Consider the following 25297-nt stretch of genomic DNA (forward strand, 5'->3'; position numbering starts at 1 on the left):
GTGTGCATGGTATGATCTCTATTCTTTTATATTTATTGAGGGCTGCTTTATGTCCCAGTATGTGATCTTTCTTGGAGAATGTGCCATGCGCACTTGAGAAGAAAGTGAATTCCCTGGCCTCAGGATGAAGAGTTCTAAATATATCTGTCATATCCATTTGGTCCAATGTGTCTTTCAAGTCCGTTATTTCTTTAGTGATTTTCTGTCTGGTTGACCTATCCATTGCTGTAAGCGGAGTATTAAAGTCCACTGCTTTTAGCACATTCTTATCTATGAGCCTCTTTCTGTTTGTGATTAATAGTTTTAAATATTTAGGTGCTCCCATATTTGGTGCATAGACATTTATGATTGTTAGTTCTTCCTGATGGATAGACCCTGTAATTATTATGTAATGCCCTTCTTCATCCTTTGTTATTGTCTTTGATTTAAAGTCCAGTTTGTCTGATATAAGTATAGTTACTCTGGCTTTCTTTTGATTTCCTGTAGCATGATATATATTTCTCCATCCCCTTACTTTTAATCTGAAGGTATCTTCCAGTCTAAAATGAGTTTCTTGTAGACAGCATATAGATGGATTTTGTTTTTTTATCCATTCTACTACCCTGTGTCTTTTGAATGAAGCATTCAGCCCATTTACATTCAGTGTTATTATTTGAGATATGTGGGTTTAGAGTCTTTGTGTCCTTTGTGGAGTTCATGTTTGTGGTGGTGTCTCTGGTATCTTTGTTCCTTGCAACCTTTCCTTCAGAGCATCCCCCTCAGGATTTCTTGTAGGGCTGGCATAGTGGTGACAAAGTCTCTCAATTTCTGTTTTTTTGGAAAGACTTTTATCTCTCCTTCTATTTTGAATGACAGGCTTGCTGGATAGAGGATTCTTGGCTGCATATTTTTTCTGTTCATCACATTGAAGATGTCCTGCCATTCCTTTCTGGCCTGCCACGTTTCAGTAGATAGGTCTGTCACCACTCTGATAGGTTTGTCTTTGTATGTTAGGGCCCTTTTCTCCCTAGCTGCTTTCAAAATTTTCTCTTTGTACTTATATTTTGCCATCTGTACCAAAATATTTTAGACTACAGTAGGAAACCTCTAATTCAATCCATTGTCTCTTTATGTTTTAAACAAGATAACACAATCTGGTAATACCAAGAGCCCATGTTAGATTGTTTTCCTTTGAAAAGTTGATAAATCTGCTCTTTAAAGTTTAGTTAATACAAGACTTATAGTAAAACTGGAAGAGATAGGATTTTAGTTTCTGATGTGAAAAATTAAGTTTGGACTTCTTAATGAAATGCTCAGACTTTTGAAATTCTCAATTCTTAAAAATTCTGTTTAAAATAATTGAAAGATGCTATATCATATAGGAGTAATGATTAGTTTGATCTGCATTCAATAGCAGATATCCTTTCTAGTATAAACTTCTGTAATATTTTTCATTGTCTGCTTTAAATTATATCAACAAGTATAATAAAATGGAAACCACTTCTTTTTTTGAATGTTGGCATATAATAATGAATTATTTTCTGCTTCTAAATAACAATTTTGAATACTTTATGAATTATTTAGTTGTGGGAGATCAAAACAGTAAATATAAAGTCTTCAGTGTATTTTCAAGTTTTGTCAACATCTACTTTATGATAAAAATGTTGGTTTATATATAGGAAAAAAAACTTTGGTCAAATTGATATCGTATATCAAATTTAATAATGTCCTTTTTATCTTTTTTAGGACAGTGGTGATTATCCCCTTACCATGCCTGGACCGCAGTGGAAAAAATTTCGATCAAACTTTTGTGAATTTATTGGAGTCCTGATTCGACAGTGTCAGTATAGCATAATTTATGATGAGTATATGATGGACACAGTAATCTCCCTTTTGACTGGTTTGTCAGACTCCCAGGTCAGAGCTTTTAGGCATACAAGTACCCTTGCTGGTAAGTAACCAACATTTTATTTCTTTTTCATTTAGTTTTGTTAAATATGTTATATTCCAGTTAAAATTTATTTAGATTAAGTATTAAATTAATTGCTGTACTCCTGAAAAATACCGTACCTCCCCTCTTCCAAATTCATCTGAATGGCTCATGTTATCTGTTTAGATAAGATACATGCCTATTTTAATAACTGGCATATGATTGCCTTGAGAATGAAAATTGAAAATTTCTGGCAAATTTCTCTCTCAACATTTAGTTACTTTCATATATCATTATTTTATAATTCATGATATTGTAGGAATCCTTTAGGCCATGTTCTTTGGTAAGCCCCAAAATTTGTAGTTGAATTTCCAGATTCATGGTATTTTTTAAATTTAATTATATTGCTTTATTGCTCATTATTATTATACCTAAGTGTGTAAATATATATTTGTTTTTATATTTGAAATAATCTAATTGCAGTCACTGCATAGCTAGCATTCTTCCTCTCCTACTGCTGTAATAACCTGATTGTGTCTAACTATAATGTCTCTGAAATCAGTTCATTTAGGTCAGCTATAATCTAAAGAATTGACAGATTAGTTTTCACTTTTGCTTTCATTTTAGAATTATCTAGAAACTTTTCAGCTAAGTATATTCATTTTTTTCCTTGTTTTTCCTTAAGAAGGTAATTTTATTAATTCAGCAGTTGTTTTATTTTCCCTCAAGTACTTACACTATACTCACCTAAAATAACTATTCTTTTTGATCTGTGTATAGAGCATACACACATGTATGTACCTGCACCTATGCGTAAATACTCCCAGGTGACATCCTTTTCAGTAGCAGTGACTTTATCTATGTTCATCTTACACATTACCATGATAAACACCACATTTAATTTCAATAATTGCATTTCATCTTGCATTTACATAAAATTTCCCATGTAACAAATATGTTTGAAATGTTCTCAAACTTTTGCATGCATCAGAATCATCTGTGGAGCTTATTAAAACAAATTGCATGGCTTTACCCTCCAAGTTTAACTTAGGTTATGCTCATGCTGTTACTTTGGGGAATATACATTACAAATCCCTGGTTAAAAATTTTGTCATTTTCTGGCTTAATCTGTTGCCTGGAGCCATATGTTACCTTGGGTCATCCATATTTTTGTCCACTTCTCTTTTCATTTCTCTTTTTTTTCTTATTTAATCCAGTTAATCCATATCAGTGTCCATTATTCTTTCAGTTACATGTCTGTATGAAATGACATAAAGCAATTTAGTGTAACTTGTTTGCAAGTGTTCCATGACACAAGCAAACATTTCTAATAAATTTTAACTTGATAAACAAGCTGTGTCTTGCAGTACAGTATAATTATGTGACCCCGAATATCAGATGATCACATCTGAGCCATTGGTTCTTGAAATTTGCTTTGATACACAAGTGCTTTGGATTACAAGCATGTTTCTGGAATGAATTATGCTTGCACATCAAGGTATTACTGTATTTTCTTTTGAGAGTAATATTTTCCTTATTATTAGAAAAAGAAATATCTATACAATTTTTTTAAGAAAGGTAAGATAAAAATACAGTTTATTGCTGAAAAAGATTTCTGTACAGAACAGACATCATATAGTTTAAATTCTTGTGTTTTGAGAGTATTTTCTTCCTCATTATTAGGAACAAAAAGAGATCTTGTACCCAAGATCCTTTAAAAGGTACTGTAAATACATTATTATTTTTAAATTATCTGATGTCATACATTTTTTCTTTATAATTTCATGACTTTTGCTATCCTCTACATTTTAGTTTGCTCTTTTCCTTTTTTAAAAAATATATTCTATTTAGTTTTCATCTTTCTTCTATGCAGTAATGCCCATTTAGCTGGTTGTCAGATGCATGGTAAATGCAGCAGTTTGAAATACATAGACCTAAACATAAAATAGAAATTGCTTCTAAATAGTCCAAGTTGCTCTCATAAAAATTTATATTTTCATATCATAAGTCCAGGAGAGGAGAAGCAACAATGGAGGAATAAGAATTGTCCAGTCGAGGGCAAATGTTAAATGCTGTCTTGCTAATAGAATTATGAAGTAACAGTTTATACTAAAGAAGAAAACAAGATTTTGCTTAATAGATATTGAGAGAGAGAATCACCTGGGGCTTCTCTGTAGGGGCAAGGTACTTCTCTTTAGTCCTAAACCCTGTGTATTCTCTATAAAAGATTAAATATATGCCACATACTCTATTTAAGAACAGAGGAGAAAGAATATAGAATATTTTGACTTTTAAAATGTCTGTTTTCCTGAAAAATGTACTTAATTTTCATTTGCATTTGTCCTCTACTACAGTGTAAAATGTAGCATTACAGTATATTACTGACTTTCATAATGGTCCATTTCACCTCCTTTCCATTGACCCATTTTTAGTGACTTTTATTATTGTATTGTTTTCCCTATTTTTATCCTTTTTGTGAACAATATATATTAATTTTACATATACTTAAATATATTTTAACTGTAGCTTTTCTGTTACTTTTGGGTTGAGTAGCTTCCTCCTCCTTCTAGTGCCTTTCTGTCTTTCTTTTCCAACAGTTTACCTCCGGTCATAATAGCTTTTGAAACTCCCTTATAAATGCCATTTTGTTTTTACCTCACTAAGCTCTTCATATATCATCATTTAGCCTGTTTGAATTTGAAATTATGCTTAAAAATCTGTTAAGAAAAATGGAAGGAGATCAACATCATGTTTCTGCTGATTTTTCACAAGTAGAAACTTAATTTGCAAGTCATTTCAAATTTACTTCAAAATATTACTGTATGTTTACATTAATGATCATATCTCCCAAGACCTAGTTTCATAAAATGTGGGACCTATCGGTCACCTACCCTTCAACAAAGCACAGAGATCTTACTGAGGACTTAATTCCAGACTAGATAATAATTATCTATATTTTCAAGGATTTTTTTTTTAAGTTCTCATCTTTGCCCTCCTCCCTGTTTTTTTTTTTTTCTTTATGGTATGTATTCAAGGGGTAGATTAAAAGATAATCATTTTTATTCACTTTGCAGGACGAGTCTTGGGGACTAGATAAAATGGGCAGGAACATTTAATCCTCTGCTTCAAAGACTATGTGCATGGACAGTTACAAGGCAGTTATGGCCAGATATGATTATCGGCTTTGGAATAATATGCTCCTTGACATTGCTTATATCTTAGCTGAGAAGAGAGACAATCAGGTTAGTTGTTCTGTAGGGTACAGACGTGATGAGTTCCAGAGCTTTATAAGTCATCAGAGTGGTCTTATCAGTAGCACTTTTAATTGGTTGTCCAGATAACTCATTTTATTATTCAGCTAAATAATGTGTCCCTTATTGTCACTGTTTATGCCTTGCATTTAATTGTATACTTTTACCATATTTTTATTAAAAATTTTCATCATTCTGTAGTTCTTTAGGTCTGTTTATTCTACAGTTACAGTAGTCTCATTTTTTTAATTGGAGGTAAACTGTGTTTCCTCTTTATTGAATTCTTTTTGCTATTAATTTTGAATAGACTATTAGCTATTACATTTTATATTTTCCTTATTTTTTTCCTGTTCTCTTAACTGGAATTTTAAAGCATACTCTCCCATTTGTTTGATGTAGTGCTTTACATTGCAATACAGTTTTCATTAACCATCGATCTTTCGAATTAAGTGCCCTTGTTTCTGTTCTAAATAGCTTCCTCAGCTGGACATATTAGAACATAGTTTGTGGATGTAATTTATATAAGTAACATTTTGTCCTTATTTTGATGGTTTTAGAATCTGAAACAGGGTACATTTATTTATTCCTCAGTTTGATGAAATTTACATGGGGTAATCTTTTAAAAAACTTTTTCAGATTTGTAGTTATATTATTTTTAGACATATGCTTTAAAAATGTATGCCAATACTTTATAAAGTGTTTATTTCTAAGTTTTTTAGATGGCAATTTATAGGAGAAGTAATGTTGATGTAACTATTTTTTCTATTGTCACGTATATGATTTTCTATTATGTTACAAATAGATAAATATAGGCTACCACTGACTACTAGGGTGAAATGCTAATTTGAACAAAGACAAATTAAGAATACAAAATTGTATTAATAATAGCATCATAATTTATTCTATTTTTTTCTAAGATGAATTCTGGAAAAATTAGAAAATGTGGTTAAGATCATTATATGACAGTCAAATGGCCTCAGTGTCTTGACCACTGGTGAAGTTAATAGGTCACTCTCAGACCCTTAGGGGAGTAAACATTTCTTTATACCTTATTGTTTAACATTATTATATAGTTAATTTTATATTGACATATGATTCATTATTAATTAACATTTCTTACCAAGTCAGAATCTCTGTACTTTTACTCTGAGGAAAGAAACGGTATATGAAATTGCTTTGTTCTCCAGTCATAGACTGAAAATCATTTTGCATCAGTAAATTGGCTTCTTTTCTTTGGCTTTCAGTTGCTGAAACCATATAATATAGTGGTTCATAGAATGGGTTCTGCACCAGACTGTCTGGATCCACATCCTTCACTGCCTTGTACTGGTTGGGTAACTTGGACTTTCCTGGCCTCGCTTTCTTCACATGCAGAGTGAGGAAGATCATAATAACGATTTAAGAGAAATTAGGAGAAGGGGGTGCCTGGGTGGGGCTTAGTTGGTTAAACATCTCTTTTTAGCTCAGGTCATGATCTCACGGTTTTGGGATTAAGCCCCATGTAGGGCTCTGTGCTGAGCTTTGAACCTGTTTGGGATTCTCTCTCTCTGTCCCTCCCCTGTTCATGCACACTTGTTCTCTCTCACAATAAATAAAAACCTTTAAAAGAAAGAAATTAGGAGAGCAGAGACCAGTGCCTGACATTTAATAAGCTGTCCTATTATTTTTTAATGACAAGAAGAGCTAAAAGTATTGGCAGTGTTTCACTTCATTCATGTTTTTACTCAGAATATATTGAATACCTGTCCTATCTTAGTAATAAGACAGTGCCAATGAGGAAATGAGACACAAATTAGATCATTCAAAAACTCCTTTTAAGAAAAAAATAACAAAAAGAAAACTAATAGCATGCATTTTTATTTTACTTATTTTTTGGCTTGTAGGTCCCAAGGATTTATTACATTCAGTTAAGTCTTTTATAAATCTTAACTAGACAGAATATTTTTGGTTTCTATGCTTAGGGCTTGAAACATTTAGGTCTGTCTGACATCATCAAAAAGCAGACTATAAATAATCTCTTCTTCCTATTTTTCTTATGTTCATTTTTTAAATTCCTCTAAAGTCTTATTTTCTCATTGCTTTGTACTTTAACATTGTATTTTTTCTTTGTTTTGTTTTTTTTACTTTATCACCTTGTTTTTCTCACCTCTCCTCTAAAGATAACACTTCGAGTTTTTCAGAGTTTGTGAATAGACTTTAGGTATTCTCAAAATTGACCAAATTTGTGAATGTAACTGTATCTCTAGTTTTATCTGTAAAATACAGTAAACTTTAAAAATGCGATGTAAATATTAATATATGTAAATATAGGTATCTTTAGTAATGTGTTAAGTTTTCCAGTTAACTATCATTTTCTTAAGTTTATCTCTTTCATCAGATACGAAAATTAGCTTTCTTTTGGGTGCCAGATTTTATAAAGGAATCATGTTTTTAAAATCACTTTACATCATTGCATATCATTTATTCATTAGCTTAATGACCTTAGACAAATCATTTCTGTGCCTCACTTCCTCATCTGTATACTGTTAATACTAATAGTCCCATCTTATAGGAATGAAAGGCTTAAATAATCTGTGTTAAATGTTTAACATATTAAATTCACCCAGCAATTAATACTGTAACTAAAATAGAACAACAAAGCTTACTTGGTTTAGTTCTAAAGAGGCTAGAGAAAGTGAGAAAATTTTTTGTATGTATTTCATTAATATTTCCATGTTGTACATTTAAATATTTTCTGTGCATATAAAATTACTATAGAGTATTCACAAATGGAAAAAAGTACAAAAGTAAAAAATTAGCCATAATTCAAGCTGGCTGTATGAAATACAATGTAGTATCCTGTAACAGAAGAGGGACAGAAGAGGAACTAGTGAAATCCAAACACTGTCCAAAGTTTAGCTATAAAGAATGTACTAATGTTGATGTCTCAGTTTTGATAGGTGTACAACAGTAATGAAAGATAGTAACATTAGGGGTAAGTGGGTTAGGAGTATACAGAACTCTGGGTGTTATCTCTGCAGTTTCCCTTTAAATATAAAATTATTTCAAAATTAAAAAAATTAGCCATAATTCTACCACCTTATCATTGTGTCCAGAATATGTTTGTATTTCCTTAAATTTTTTTCCTCATATGCATATTCATGAGGATTTTTTGATTTTATTTTAAAGCAAATAATAGAATCAGTTTTATAGCATGTTTTTTATGTGCTTTTAATTTTTATAATCGTGTCTGATATGACAGGCTCATTTTCTAAAATCTTGATGTCCTTTAAGTTATGTAACTTTTCTACTATTGTTTGCATTCTTCTTCCTTTTTTGGATTCCCTATTATCTTTTGCTTTCCTTCTTAATTCTCTTATTTTTGGTTAGCCTATTTGTTGATAGCTTTGAAAAGAGGTATTGAGGAAATATATATTTGAGACTTTACATGCCTTAAGAGTATATTATATACTCATGTTTAATTGATCCAGTATAGAATTCATCATTGGAACTTACCTTCAGAATTTTTCCTCTAGCTTCCATTGTTGCTGTTGAGAAGTCCAGTGCTGTTTCAACTTCTGATTCTGTTCCTCTTTCTTTGAAAGCTTTTAGATTTTTCTCTTTATTCCTGGTGTTCTGAGATACCATGGTGATATACGCCGATGTATATTTATTTTTTTCCTTTTATTATGCTTGGTACTCATTGTTGAATACCTATTGCTGGGATATTAATCTCTTGAATCAGTGTTCAGTTTATTCTCTTCCACTTTCCATTTCTTTTTTTGTACATTTTTCTTATACTTCTCAAATTTATTGAACATAATTTTGACTATCATATACGTTTTTAAGAGTTCTTTCTCCAGGTCTTTTTTTTTTTTTTTAATTAGTTCATGAATGTAATATCTTCTTTTATATCTGTGATACTGTTAATTATTACTCTGAAGTTTTTTCTGCTTCCTACTCTTCTCTTCTCATTCTGTGTTCCTATCACTCTATTTCATGTTGGAACCTTCCTCCAGTAACTGTTTCTTGGTTCTCTACTATTGCCGAGAACAGAGGGGCTGTGTGTGTCTCTGTGAATGTAGTGTGTTTGACAGGGGAAGGCAGTGGCTTTGTCTTTGGTGAGCATCACTCTAGGACAGTCATGTGGTCAGCTAGCATTTTCATTGTAGACCCTATACTGTTGGTATTGATAATTATTTTCCCTGGGAAAGAAGCAACTTCTTTGCAGGATGATCTTACAATCTACTTAAGTTTAGTTGCTGTCTACCATTTGGGAATTTGACAGGGTGAAGCAGCATCCAGGGCAGTCTGTACTTGACCTTACGCCTCCTTGGATTTGTCTGATGATTCCAGATCTCTGGCTAATTTTATTGAGAGAATAAATTTTCTGGACTTCCAAGATGGGTCTGTCGTGGAGAAATTGCCTGACTGCCCTAGGTTGGAGTAGAGGCTTGGGGATTTAATTACTTATTTTACAAACTTTGAAAGAATACTGTCTTCAGACCTTTACCTCCCTCCTTCTTCTGTGGAACCTGGTATTTCAAATTCCAGAATGCTTCTGGGTTCTACAGAACAAAATAGTTTTTTTTTTTTTTTTTTTATAAATCTTCTTTTAGATATATACATAGTTATAATTCCTTTTTTCACCATTTGGTGAAATTTGCATTGGTGTGATTTGTATGCTCTCTGCTTATTCTCCTGCTTTCCATGTACATATATGTACATATATTATGGTTTGGGTTTACTAGTATTTTTCTTAATTTATTGAAATTTGTTTTCTCTTTCTTATTTTGGTTGGGTTTTAAGAGATAAGGGGAATGGTTGAATCTGTATCTTTTGGGGGTGCCTGGCTGGCTCAGTCAGTAGAGTATGTGACTCTTAATCTCGGGGTCATGAGTTTGAGCCCCATATTTGGCATAGAGTTTACTTAAAAATAAAATTAAATGAAAATATTTTTAAAACTATCATTTGGAAAGTGGAAGTTTGTTATAAGCTTTTTTTGCTTGTTAAAATAATCTTTTTAAAACTAAAGGAATGTAATCATCCCTCTTTTAAAAATATAGTTTGTCCCATTATCAAACATATTTCTTTGGCATACAGCATTAGTTTTCAAATGTATATTTCAGAAGTACATCATTAAATATAAATGTAGTTTTTTAGATTTCATTTTTATGTTTAGGAACATGTAAATATAAATAGTTGGGTATTGATTAAAAGAGCCAGTGTCTACAGTCTTAATTTCAACTATCCCATTTACCAATAACCACTTCTTTTTCTTTCAGTGTTTTTATTCTGTGTTCTCACTTCTGGTATTGTTTTTTTGTTGTTGCAACTTCATATCCTTTGATGCTATATTTTTAGTGTTCCTCACACCGTAGCCTCATTTACTCAATTTTCCTAGCATAGATCATTTTCAATTAATTATAATTCTGTCTTCATATCCTCAACATCATTGCCTCTGTTTCCTTCTATCATACCTCCTTTGAAAACCCTATATTACCACCTGCTCCATACCTGTACCAGAGCACTTGAAAGTGGCTGAAGAAAAACACAGCTTTTAATGGCTAGGCTTTAGATTTTTCTCACAAGTGGACGTTTAATGTTACCTAGAAATCCTATTACAGCATTCTACTCCATATTATTCCTACTTTCTTACAGGATTATTTCATACATTCTCCTCAAACCTGTATTATCTCCTATTCTCTTTTCTTCACACTTAGCTGATTGTTTTAATTGCTTAATAGAGTCAACAGAGAGTTCTTCAAGGATTAAACTTACTAATTTAGGTGGCAGCTATACCCATATTCTCTACTTTTTCTCTTATTACAGTTACCTTTAAGGTTGGTCCTTGCCCTTGTTTAGTGGATATGATCCCTGTTCTCTACCTCAAGAACTTTGCTCTTTTCTCTCTACTGGCTTCAGTTCCTCACTTTGATTAGATAATTCTTATCATTATACTAATATGCTGTCATGCTCTTATCTTTTAGAAACATTCTCTTTTAAGGCTCTCCAGAGACAGGGAGCCAATAGAGATGTACTTACTGATACATACCTACCTACATACATACGTAGACATATACATGTACATATATAAATATACATATACACACATATATTGGGGAGAAGGAGGGTTTTTATATATTTATTATTTATTTTATTTTTTAAAATGTTTATTTATTTTTGAGAGAGAGAGAGACAGAACATGAGTGAGGGAGGGGCAGAGAGAGAGGGAGACACATAATGCAAAGCAGGCTCCAGGCTCTGAGCTGTCAGCACAGAGCCCGACATGGGGTTTGAACCCACAAACCATGAGATGAAGTCAGATGCTTAACCGACTGAACCACCCAGGTGCCTCTTTAAAATTTATTTTTTTCTCAGAAGACAAATATTTTAATAATGAAATTCTTTTTCTTTTCTTTTTTTTTTTTTCCAAAATTTTATTTAAATTCTAGTTAGTTACCATATGGTGTAGTTTGGTTTCAGGAGTAGAATTTAGTGATTCATCGGTTACATATGACACACACTGCTCATCATATCTAACCCATCACCAGGTATTACCCCATCGACCACTGACAACTCTCCATCAACTCTTGATTTGTTCTCTGTTGTTAAGAGTCTTTTATGGTTTGCTTCCATGTCTCTTTTTTTCTTTCCCTTCCCATATGTTCATCTGTTTTGTTTCCTATATTCCACATATGAATGAAATCATGTGTTACTTGCTTTTCTCTGACATATTTCACTTAACACAATACCTATAGCTTCATCCACACCATTGCAAATGGCAAGATTTCATTCTTTTTAATGGCTGATATTCCATTGCATATGGGTGGGTGGATGGATGGGTGTGTGTGTGTGTGTGTGTAACACATTCATCAGTCGATGGACACTTGGGGCTCTTTCCATAGCTTGGCTTTTGTTGATAATGCTACTGTAAAACATCAGGGGCTTGTTTCTTTTCAAATCTGTATTTTTGTTTCCTTTGGATAAATACCTAATAGTGCAATTGCTGAATCATAGGGTAGTTCTATTTTTAATTTTTTGAGGAACCTCCATATTGTTCTCCATAGAGGATGCACCAGTTTGCATTCCCACCAACAGTGCAAGGGGGTTCCCATTTATCCACATCCTCACCAACATCTGTTGTTTCCTGTGTTGTTAATTTTATCCATTCTCACAGGTGTGAGGTGGTATCTCATTGTGTTTTTGATATGTATTTCCCTGTTGTTGAGTGACATTGGGCATCTTTTTATGTGTTTGTTAGCCATCTGGATATCTTCTTTGGAGAAATATCTATTCCTGTCTTCTGCCCGTTTCTTCACTGGGTTGTTTGTTTTTCGGGCGTGTAGTTTGGTGAGTTCCTTATATATTTTGGATACCAACCCTTTATCAGATATGTCATTTGCAGATATCTTCTCCCATTCAGGAAGCTGCCTTTTAGTTTTATTATTTCCTTTGCTGTGCAGAAGCTTTTCATCTTGATGAAGTCCCAGTAGTTCATGTTTGCTTTTCTTTCCCTTGCCTCCAGAGATTTGTTTAATAAGAAGTTGCTCCAGTGAGGCCAAAGAGGTTGCTGCCTGTTTTCTCCTCTGTGAGATGGTTTCCTGTCTCACATTTATGTCTTTCATCTATTTGGAAGTTATTTTTGTGTATAGTGTAAGAAAATGGTCCTGGTTCATTCTTCTACATGTTGCTGTCCATTTTCCCAACACCGTTTGTTGAGGCTGTCTTTTTTTCCATTGGATGTTCTTTCCTGCTTTGTTGAAGATTAGTTGACCATATAGTTATAGGTCCATTTCTGGATTCTTCAGTTGATCTGTATGTGACTGTTTTTTGTGCCAGTACCTTATTGTCTTGATAACTAAAGCATTTTAATATAGCTTGGAGTCTAGAATCATGCCTCCAGCTTTGCTTGTCTTTTTCAGGATTGCATTGGCTAATCAGGGTCTTTTTGGTTCCATATAAATTTTAGGATTGTTTGTTTTAGCTCTATGAAAAATGCTCGTAGTACTTTGATGGGGATTGCATTAAATATGCAGACTGCTTTTGTTAGTATAAACATTTTAACAATGTTTGTTCTTCTAATCCATGAGCATGGAATGTTCCATTTAGTTGTGTCTTCTTCACTTTCTTTCATAAGTGCTTATAGTTTTCAGAGTATAGATTTTTGACCTTTACTTCTTACCTCTTTGGTTAGGTTTACTCCTGGGTATCTTACAGGTTTTGGTGCAGTTGCAAATGAAATTGATCCCTTGATTTTTCTTTCTGCTTCTTCATTATTGGTCTTTAGAAGTACAGGACATTTCTGTATGTTGGTTTTATATCATGCAACTTTACTGAATTCATGTACCACTTCCAGCAGTTTCTTGGTTGAGTCTTTCAGGCTCTCTACATAGACTACCATGTCATCTGTGAAATAGTGAAAGTTTGACTTCTTCCTTGCCAATTTGGATGCTTTTTATTTTTATTTGGATTCCTTCTGATTGCTGTGGCTCATACTTCCAGGACTGTGTTAAATAGGAATGGTGAGAATGGACATCCCTGACTTGTTCCTGACCTTAGAAGAAAAGCTCTGTTTTTCAGTGAGGATGATATTAGCTGTGGGTCTTTTGTATATGGCTTTTGTGACGTTGAAGTGTTTTCACTCTATCCCTGTTTGATTGAAGGTTTTTATCAAGAATGGATGCTGTACTTTGTCAGATTTTTTTCTGCATCTATTGAGAGGATCATATGGTTCTTATTCTTTCTTTTATTAATGTGGTGTATCACATTGATTGATTAGTGAATAGTGAACCAACCCTGCAGCTCAGAAATAAATCCCACTTGATCATAGTGAATAATTCTTTTAATGTACTTTTGGATTTGTTTTGTGAGAATTTTGTTCAGAATTTCTGCATCCATGTTCTTCAGGGATATTGGCATGTAATTCTCTGTTTTAGTGGAGTTTCTGTCTGATTTTGAAATCAAGGTAATGCTAGTCTTATAGAATGAATTTGGAAGTTTTCCTTCCATTTCTACTTTTCAGAACACCTTGAGAAGAATAGGTATTAACTCTTCTTTAAAACTTCGGTAGAATTCCCCTGGGAAGTCACCTGGCCCTGGGCTCTTTGTTTGTTGAGAGATTTTTTTTATTCCTAACTCAGCTTCTTTGCTGGTTATGGGTCTGTTCAAATTTTCTATTTCTTCCTGTTTCAGTTTTGGTAGTTTGTGTATTTCTGGGAATTTGTTCATTTCTTCTAGATTGCCCAGTTTGTTCACATATGATTATTAATAACATTCTCTTATAATTGTATTTCTGTAATATTGGTTATGATCTCCCCTCTCATTTGTGATTTTACTTAAGTGGGTTCTTTTTTTTCCTTTTGATAAGTCTAGCTAGTCATTTAGTGATTTTATTTCAAAGAACCAGCTGTTTCATTCATAAGATTTTTTGTTTCTGTATCATTTAGTTTTGCTTTAATTTTTATCGTTTTGCTGCTTCTGCTGGCTTTAGGCTTCATTTGTAGTTCCCCCTTTTTACAAATTATTTATTTATTTTGATAGTGTGCATGTGCACACAAGTGGAGTAGGCACAGAGAGAGAGAGTGGGAGGGAGAGGGAGAGGGAGAGGGAGAGGGAGAGAGAGAGAGAGAGAGAGAGAGAGAGAGAATCCTAAGCAGACTCCACACTGCCAGTGCAGGGCTCAAGTTCACAAACCATGAGATCATGACCTGAGCCAAAGTCAGATGCTTAACCAACTCAGCCAGCCAGGCACCCCTTGCTTTGCCTTTTCTAGATCCTTTAAAAAATAAGGTTAGGGTGTGTATTTGAGACTTTTCTTGCTTATTGAGATAGGCCTATTACCATATACTTTCCTTTAGGACTGGCTTTGGCTGCATTCCAAAGGTTTTGGACTTTTGTGTTTTCATTTCCATTTTCTTCCGTGTGTTTTTTAAGTTTTTTCTTTAATTTCAGGGTTACATCATTTATTCTTCAGTAGGATGTTCTTTAATCTTCATGTATTCGTGATCTTTCCAAATTTTATTCTTGTGATTGACTTCAAGTTTTAAAGCATTATGTTCTGAAAATATGCATGGTATGATGCCAATCTTTTTTTACTTGTTGAGGGCTGATTTGTGACCCAGTATGTGATCTGTTCTGTAGAATGTTACATGTGCACTTGAAATAAATATGCATTTGCTGCTCTAGGAAGAAATGTTCTGAATATATCCGTTAAGTCCATCTGGTGCAGTATGTCATTCAGAGCTGTTGTTTCCATGTTGATTTATGCTTTGATGATCTGTCCATTGCTGTAAGCGGTGTGTTAAAGTCCCCTAATATAAATGTATTATTACCATTGAGTTACTTTATATTTGTTATTAATTGATTTTAGGTGCTCTCACGTTGAGGGCACAAATATTTATAATTGTTAGATCTTCTTGATGAATAGAACCTTTAATTGTGGTATAATACCCTTCTTCATCTGTTACATTCTTTGGTTTAAAATCTAATATCTCATATAAGTATGGTTGCTCAGTCTTTCTTTTGGTGTTCATTAGCATTATATATGGTTTTCCATCCCTTCACTTTTAATCCGCAGATGTGTTTTGGTCTCAAATGAGTCTCTTATAGGCAGCATATAGAAGGGTCTATTTTTTAAATGCATTCTAATACTCTTTTTGTTTTTATTGGAGCATTTAGTCCATTTACATTCAGAGTGATTATTGAATGGTATGAATTTAGTGCCATTATGCTACCTGTAAAGTTGGTGTTTCTGGTGATGTTCTCTATTCCTTTCTAGTCTTTGTTGCCTTTTGGTCTTTTTTGCCCTGACTCAAGGAGCCCCCTTTAATATTTCTTGCAGGGTTAGTTTAGTGGTCATGAACTCCTTCATTTTTTGTCTGGGAAACTCTCCTACTCTGATTGACCACCTTCCTGGATAAAGTATTCTTGGCTGCATACTTTTCCCATATAGCATGTTGACTATACCATGCTACTTCCCTTGGCCTGGCATTTTTCTGTAGAGAAATCTGCTGTGAACCTGATCTGTCTTCCCTTGTATGTTAACAACTTTTTTCCTTCGTCCTCATTCAGGATTCTTTCCTTGACTGTGTCTTTTTTGAACTTGACTGTGATATGTCTTGGTGATGGCAGCTTTTGTTGAATTTAATGGAAGATCTTTGTGCTTCTTGTTTTTTGAGGTCTGTTTCCTTCCCCAGATTAGTGAGGTTTTCAGCTATAATTTACTTAAATAAACCTTCTGCCCCCCCCCCTTTTTTTTTCTTTTTTCTTTTCTTCTTTTGGGATTCCTGTGACACAAATGTTATAATGCTTTAAGGAGTCACTGAGTTCCCTGAGTATACATTTGTGATCCAATTTCTTTCCTTTTTCAGCTTCATTCCATAATTTTTATCTTTTGTATCACTGATTTGTTACTCTACTTCATCAGTCCTCATTAGCATTGCATTCATTTGGTTTTGCATCTTGATTATAGCATTTTTTATTTCTGCCTGAATACTTTTTAGTTGTCTTATCTCTGCAGTAAAGGATTCTTGTGTCTTACTGTGCTCTTCTCAAGCCCAACTAGTATCCTTATGATAATTGTTTTAAATTCTGGTTCAGACAGATACTTGTATCTTTATTGATTAAATCCCTAGCTGTGACTTCTTCTTTTCTTTCTTTTGGGGTTAATTCCTCCTCCTTGTCATTTTGTCTGTGTTACTTTTTGCATTTGATTGTTAGGAATGACTGTTGTACTCCTCCAAGTAATGACTATATTAAGAAGAGGTTCCCCATGCCCCACCCCCAGAAAAGGAAGCTAGGTTCTAGGTCTGCTTTGCTCTGCTTTTTAAAAGAAGCTAGATCCGGGGGTGAGGGGGGAGAAGGAAGATAGATCCTATTTCCCCTAGAGCTGAAGCTTTCCAGTATTGTGTGATCAGTAGCCTTGCTGTGTGCAAGGGGTTTGTGCCAGGGAGTTTTATTTCGGTGAGTTGGCTGATACAGTTGTGGGAGCTGGCAAATTTGAAATTTGTGTAGGACAGCAAGCTAGAAATTTTTTATTTCAGTGAGTTGGCTGATACAATTGTGGGAGCTGGCAAATTTGAAATCTGTGTAGGACAGCAAGCTAGAAAGAGGTTAGAGTTGTACAGCCCTGAGACAGAATTTGCTTCTCAAAGAAACCTTAGTTTTTTCTTCTTAACGTGTTGAACTGACTACATGGAACCCACCACCTTATTGAGGGTTTCTCCTTTACTTAAAACTTGTATGTTAACAGTTTAATACAGCTGATGTAGCTGTTAATTATATTTGTGAAATACCTTCACAGTAACACCTGGATTAGTATTTGAGTAAATAATTAGATACTGTAGCCTAGCCAGGTTGATACATAAGACTTGACCATTACATCCTCCCTTGTTTCCTCATGCCCTTCTTCCTACATTCCCAGTACTCTTGTTGTCTTTACAGCAAATCTCAATTATTTTTGTTCACTGTCTTGCTGTCTTAATGCTCTTAAAACACACTTCAGTCAGATTTCTATTTCTGCCACTCCACTATTTCTGCTCTTGTTAGTCAGCAATTACCTCTTTATTGTCCAAATCACTGGGAATCTCCCAGGTATCATCATTCTCTATTAGTAGACATAGCTACTTCTTCCTTCTTGAGTCACTTGTCTTCACTTGTTCTGTGGAGTACGCACTGTCATAGTAGATCTTAGAAAGCTAAACTGAATGATCTCAGAACTCAGTCTTAAGATCTTTTTATCTTTTTTTTTTTTTTTTGGTCTTTATTCACTTCTTAGTGAATAAAGTGAAAACCAATTCCATGATTTTATTATTTTTATCAAAAAATAATGACATGGGAGAGGCAATATAGTCACATGATTTAAAATTCAAAATAGAAAAAATGTAGGTAAATTGTCATTTTTTTACCCATGACTCTGAGCCAAAAAATTCTCTTCCTTGAAGGCAACCAAAGTTGCCAGTCTCATAATTTTTTCCCAAAGATTTTGAATATAATAACACATACATATTCATTGAGAGGCAGTATGATATAGTGCTTAAGAACTTGGACTGTAGAGCATAACTCCCTGTAATCCAATTCTGTCTCTTCCAGTTGCTTGCTGTGTAACTGGCAAGTCTCTTAGATGATCTTGGTCTCCATTTTCTCCTGTGTACAAAAGGAATAATTATAATATCCTTACTTGATTGAGTTGTGAAGTATAAATGAGTAAGTATGTGTAAAGAGCTTAGAAGAGTGACTGGCACATAAAAATAAATAACATTCCATTTTTCATAAATGATAGCATTATATACAGGCTTCTTGCCTTTTTTTATTCATCAACAGATATCTTGGTAGGCTTTTCTTTTCAGCACATAAATCATGCCTCATTTTTCTTAAATTTTTTAAGTGTTTATTTAGATAAAGCAAAAGCAGGGAAAGGGCAAAGGGAGAGGGAGACACAGAATCTGAAGCAGGCTCCAGGCTCTGAGCTGTCAGCACAGAGCTAGACATGGGGCTCGAACCCATGAACCTCGAGATCATGACCTGAGCCAAAGTTGGGCACTCAATCAACTGTGCCACCCCGGCGCCCCCTCATGCCTCGTTTTTCTAATGGCTGAATAGTTACTCATTGGATGGATATGTTGTTTTATTTTATGGCTCTAAGTAACCGTGTCTTTGATGATGACTTTAAATACATATCTACTGGGTATTTCCACTTAGATACCTAAGAAGCACAAAGCTTTCTTATTATCCTTGCCTTTTCTTTTGATCTTATTTTCCTACATTATAATCTATAATATTTTTAGGTAAATCTTCGGAATCTCTCTACCTATTGATAACACTTTACTTCAAGCCAGCATTGTTGTACTGAGCTACTGAAAGCTAACAGCTTGAGAGTCATTATTCTAAACTGTCATGAGGACAGATACTCTATCCCATTCACTTTTATACTTCTAGTATTTAGTAGAATATTACTTAAGTACATATTGGGTTGATAGGTGAATGAGGAAAGCATTGAGTAAGTTTTTATTCAACTCTGTGGTATAAGGCTATTTCTTTTTTCAGTGTAACATTTAACTTTATTAAAACCAAATTGTTTCCCAATGCTGTTTTTTTAATTACCAGTCTGTCACAAACTAATACTTTGGTAAAATGTAAGCAAATGACATATATATTTCTTAGTGTCATATTGTTATTGGAACCAGTAGATATAAGATCACTGTCAGATTGTTTAAAAAATTTCTCAAAACTTACATTTAGATTGTACTGATAATCTACTGTTAATAAACCATTTGTGGTTAGCACCAATTTGCAGACGATACTGTAAGTAGTGCAGCACTAAAACAAGTTTGCCATCTTATAGCCTGCAGTTAAAATTTGAAGGCTAAATGAAGTATTCTTCTCTTTGGTAAACAAGGAGAAACTACTTCAAAGCCAGTGTCACAGAACCAGGCTGAATTCCTGTAGGATTATTAATTTATAAAATAATTCCTTTAGTAATACCAATGAAATTTAATTAATGCTTCCTCTATGTGGGAATGAGTGTTTTTCACTGGACTCAGTCAGATGATACAATCCCCCTGTTATGTCTGTGTCATTAAATTAGCAGTCTTTACTAGCCATTTATTTTCTAATTGTTGGTATGTGAAATGAAAATTTCAGTGGAACTTTAAGTTTTACAGATCAATAAGCATTTTAGCTCAGTAAATACTGTTATATCCTGTCTTTTTGTAAAAAATGTATTGATCATTTTGCATTATGTTTGTACATCTAGGATGGGAAGAGGGTCATTACATGGTGACTGTTGGCATGTGGGATCTGGGTTCACAAGGAGATACATAACTAAAAGCAAATCATTAAATTGAAGAAAATTTGTGTCTCAGCTTCCACTAGTGAATTTCAGCCAGCGTTGATGTTAATTTTAAACCTTAACAACCCCTTGATGTACACGTCATTTTGTTTTGGGGATCTGGAGGTATATACTGAATTAAAGTTCCATTGGGTATGATTTTGTATGCTCAGGACAAACTGTATTACACTGTTACCCATGACTTGGGCAGTGTGAATGCCCCAGATCCCTCCTGTCTTTGAGCACTTCTCCTTTTTTATACAGATTAATTTAAAAAGTGCTTTTAGGGGTGCCTGGGTGGATTACTCGGTTAAGCATCCAGCTTCGGCTCAGGTCATGATCTTGCAGCCCCACATCAGGCTCTGTGCTGATAGCTCGGAGCCTGGAACCTGCTTTGGATTCTATGTCTCCCTCTCTCTCTGCCCCTCCATTTGCGCGCATGAGCACGCACTCACACTCTTTCTCATAAATAAATAAACTTAAAATAAAAAGTACTTTTTAACTTTCACAGTATCACTGATGATACCCTGACAGTATGTAAAATATTATAAAATCACTAGCCTGTTTTTTTTTGAAACACAAGAATATTTCTCAATTTACTGTTTTGAGACACTGTATCTTAGGAAAGAAATATTTTTGTTGAATGTATTTCTAAGTAGTCACTAACTTAAATATATTTGTTTACATCTTGTCTTATATTTTAGCTTAAAGGCAGCAATCACTATTAACATGGAGTTGCCAAAATGCAGAGTTTCAGGTGTGTGTGTAGATAATAGATATGTTTAATTAAAGGGAAATAGTAAATTTTAAGAGAAATGCATGCTAATATATAGTTATGGATGTTTACAGATAGGTGGATCAATATTTAAAAATGTAGTTTTAAACTGAAGTTTTAAAACTTCATTCATACTTGCCGATGAATAAATAAAAATGAAGTTATTTTACCAGCACAAACTCTTATTCCTTTGCAAATATTTTTCTATACCATCACCATTTCAATAATGAAAATAAATATGAATAGAGAAAAGTTTAAGGTTTATGTTATACCTGATTTTCAGATCACTTGAAACAGAAGTTTGAAAATACTTAAAGATTTACAAATCCAAGTGAGCATTTAAAAGTACACTAACACTGTGAGGAAAATAGGCCAATCAGAAGTTCATGGGATACATTTTTAATTAAAGAGTTTGGTAGGATTTTATTTCAGGGTTTGGAAGCTATGGTATTCACTGAGAGAACAAACCATCTTTTGGGTAAAGGTCATAAGCTGATTGTAAATATCTAAGCCATCTTTGAAGTATCTAAGTAAAGAAGCAATTAATTAAAGAAGCAATTGTATATACAGAACTCATGGACAGAAGAAAAACCTAATATGCATATGTGAGGGGGGGGAAGAGGGGGTGTTACATCCTTCCTGCTTATAATTAGGATGAGGCTGATTTTAAGGGGGAAATGTTGTGAACTAAGCTATAGGGACACCGAGGCACAGAAAATTATGTTGCAGCCTAAGAACATGACTTTACTTCTATAAAATTAAGTTTTCTTTTTTTAATTTGTTATACCGGAGTTGTAAAACACTGAAACTGACTAGCTTCCTTCCTTCATCCCCATTTCCATTATAAATTTGTAATCTTACAGATGAAGATCTGATTGATAGGTGAAAACCGTAATCTTCCTTTATTTCATAGCCATGAAGCTCATGACTGCGTTGGTGAATGTTGCCTTAAACCTCAGTATTCATCAGGATAATACACAAAGACAATATGAAGCTGAGAGAAATAAAATGATTGGGAAGAGAGCCAATGAAAGGTTGGAATTACTTCTTCAGAAACGCAAAGAGGTAGGTTTCATATTATCTGTAAAAAGATGTGTGTGATTTTTAGTCTGTGTTTCGTTTTTTTTTTGATAGGGCTACATGTGGCTGTGTGTGTATTTTAAAATTTATTTAAGTTAGATTATGTGATTTCAAACTTCAAATTAAACTGGAATGTTCAGCCACTGATTATCTGAGTGCTGTCTGATGGCCGAAGATAATCTAAAACAATCCTACTTTTGAAAGAAGGTAGTATAGGGGTTAGGTAACGCAGAGAAAGATTATCAGTTTGTGAATTCAGAAAGCATTATAAACACTAAGGTCAGAGCGTAGGGCCAGCAAAGCTGCACTTCTAGAAGAAAGCCAAAGACTACTTCTTGGCTGATGAATAAGGCATTCCTGGGAATACATTTGGTCCCAGTTTTACACTGAAATTTTCATATATATATATCTTGAAATTGTTTTAAACGGGATTTGTAGTAGGTAACATTTTTATTTGCCCAATAGGAAATCAAAATTTAAATATACAGTATTTTAACTTGAAAACAGAATAATATCAAATAAGTTACCAATGAATAGTGAGTTATAACAGGCAACAGGAAACAACAAACTAATTTTAAATTATTACCCATGCTGTATCAGGGTGCTAGCTGGGGCTGCTATAACAGATACCAACAGACTAAGTGGCCTGAAGTTGAAGATAACTCCAAATTTTCCATGACTTCCGTGTATGTGTGCGTGTGTGTCTAAATTTCTGCTTTCTATAAAGAAACCAATAATAATGGATTTGTGGCCCACCTCACTCTAGAATGACCCTATCTTAACTAATTACATCGTCCACAATCCTGTTTACAAATAAGGTTTGAAGTACTTGGGCATTAGGACTTCAACATATGAATTTCTGAGGAACACAGTTTAAATCATAATACTTGAAATACTCTGAAAGTAAATTTGGAACTGTGCATCAGTAAGTACTATTAACCAAACTGTATGCCTCTTATAAATTAATTTTTATATAGAATAAATGCAGCGAAGTAAACCTGAAATAAAGCATATAGGAAATAAGTAAGTCTGAAGGAATTTTATTCTCACATTCTTGTATATAATAAAAGCAAATATTTCACTGAGTATTACTACACAACAGATTATAATAAGAAATATCACTTGGAATGTAATTTTGTATGAGTGCTTTTGTTCATGTTGAACAGTAAATAAGCTCAAACTTTAACTGTGATTAGTAGAATTGCCTGAATTTTATATCATTGCTAGACTGTTTTGTTGCTGATTTCCACCACTAATGGTAAGGATCCGCCCTATCTTCTATTATGTCCTCTATATTGGGAACTTGGCCTAGTCTCAGTTATGAGCTAAACAGATGTAGAGTAATATTGGGATACTTTAGGTCGAATAAGAAGTTTTTTTTTTACATTGGCAAATATCATAATCAAGGATGACCTGTTTCCAAAAGAGGCAAAAAAGCCAGGGGCCTGACTTTGTTGGAAGAGGTGTAGAAATTAAGGCTTCTTCTCAAAGCCCGTAATATTTTGGAGATTGGAGTCTAGCCACATTAGCCACACCACTTTTTGTTAGTTGTGTATGTATGTGTAAAGAGACACAAAGAGGTTCTAACGTCAGTGTAGTAGTAAAGCTTTTGAAGTAATGCAACAGCACTGGTAATTTCAGACATGTGATGCATAATAAGTGAGAAAAAGGATGGATAATTATCCAGAATGAGAATAACTGGGAATGAAAAATAACTGGAACTGTTTATTTAAAATAAAATGATCAGGATTTAATTTTTTTTTTTTTAATTTCAGCTACAGGAAAACCAGGATGAAATTGAAAATATGATGAACTCTATTTTTAAGGGTATATTTGTTCATAGATACCGGTAAGGATTTAAAAATCACTTAGATTTTTAATGTAAATAATGTAATGCTTCTTTGTAGTCCTAGGTAATTATCAAAATATGAAACTCTAATTATTTGTTTTATTTTTTGGAAAACAGTTTTGGCTCTAGAAGCTAAATAAATGTCATACTACTGTTGTGGAGGAAATTGGTTTTTGTTTTTAAGTTTGTTTATTTTGAGAGAGTGAGAGCATGAGTGGGGAAGGGGCAGAAAGAGAGAGAGAGAGAAAGAGAATCTGAAGCAGGCTCTGCACTGTCAGCTTGGAGCCTGTTGCAGGGCTCAAACCCATAAACCATGAGATCATGACCTGAGTCAAAACCAAGAGTCAGATGCTTCACCATCTGAGTCACCCAGACACCCTGTTGTGGAGTAAATTTTATCACTGCCACACCCTNGGATGGGCATGAAGGAGGGCACTTGTGGGGATGAGCACTGAGTGTTATGTAGAAACTAATTTGACAATAAACTATTTGTAAAAAAAAATAAAATAAAAAATAAAAAAATAAAAAAAAATTAAAAAAAAATAAAAATACATCTTTGAAGGTGGGAGAAAAGTTGACAAAAAAGGGCACCTCTGTAAAAAGTCAACAACTCTTCTTTACCTCATCTATACACATAAAAATAGAAGCAAAGTATTTTTGTTATGCTTCATTGCAAACCAGTTTTGTCTTTCTGTGAACTTTTAAATTACTGACTATATTATTAAACAGTGTATTTCACAGAGAATTAAGGAATCGTATACATTAATTTGTTGCCTTCTTTTAATTAGGCATGATGTGGTATGTTTAGGTAGATAGACACAGAAGCATAGTTTTTAGACACATTTGAGACTTTTAATTAGCCAGTTAATTTAAAAAGTTAGTTAAAGCAGGGAAATCCATTTTTTTTTAATGTAGCTTTGATATTTTTACTTAAACATTTTGTTATAATCCAAAGTATAAAAAGAACTTTTGATCTTATGGTATTTTTTTAAATATTTATTTATTTATTTTGATAGAGAGAGCACATATGAGTGAGAGAGGGGCAGAAAGAGGGAAAGACAGAATCCCAAACAGGCTCCACGTGCAGCATGGAGCCTGATGTGGGGGCTTGATCCCACAAACCATGAGATCATGACCTGAGTCAAAACCAAGAGTCAGATGCTTCACCATCTGAGTCACCCAGACACCCTGTTGTGGAGTAAATTTTATCACTGCCACACCCTTAAGTTCAGTTTGTATACCGTTAGAAGCATTCAGTGTATTTGGATTTGATGGAATATTAATTAACAAGATATCATTAAGTTAATGTGGCCTTAATAAGATGTGATTGTCTTGATATTGGAAAAAATTCAATGCCCTGCTTCCTGCCATGTGATACTTATCTTGTTTCACAGTCAATTTAACCAGCAGTGTTTTAAAAATACATCTTTGTGGCTAAAATGAGCAAATCAGAGAACTCTAGATGCTGGCGAGGATGTGGAGAAACGGGCACCCTCCTACACTGTTGGTGGGAATGTAAACTGGNTAAGCTAAAAATCCAGGGTCAGTCAGTAAACTGACTGAGCCACCCACACATCCCCTCTTTTAAAAATCTTCTTGATATTTATAGAAAAAAAAAATACTA

General features: G+C 33.7%; 1 protein-coding gene across 1 annotated transcript in view; it reads left to right on the plus strand.

Moving 5' to 3' along the window:
- The window catches only part of LOC120227288 (cohesin subunit SA-1-like), a gene marked incomplete at both ends in the record, with an annotated part of 80236 nt that overhangs the window by 15829 nt on the left and 39110 nt on the right, over positions 1 to 25297 (plus strand). Inside the window, 3 exons of the mRNA XM_039225428.1 lie at positions 1726 to 1930; positions 21658 to 21809; positions 23600 to 23673. Coding sequence (XP_039081359.1) covers positions 1726 to 1930; positions 21658 to 21809; positions 23600 to 23673 — 431 coding nt within the window. The remainder of the gene's footprint in view (positions 1 to 1725; positions 1931 to 21657; positions 21810 to 23599; positions 23674 to 25297) is intronic.

This window comes from Hyaena hyaena, unplaced genomic scaffold (genome assembly GCF_003009895.1).
Source record: "Hyaena hyaena isolate Hyena2069 unplaced genomic scaffold, ASM300989v1 scaffold_2153, whole genome shotgun sequence".
NCBI lineage: Eukaryota > Metazoa > Chordata > Mammalia > Carnivora > Hyaenidae > Hyaena > Hyaena hyaena.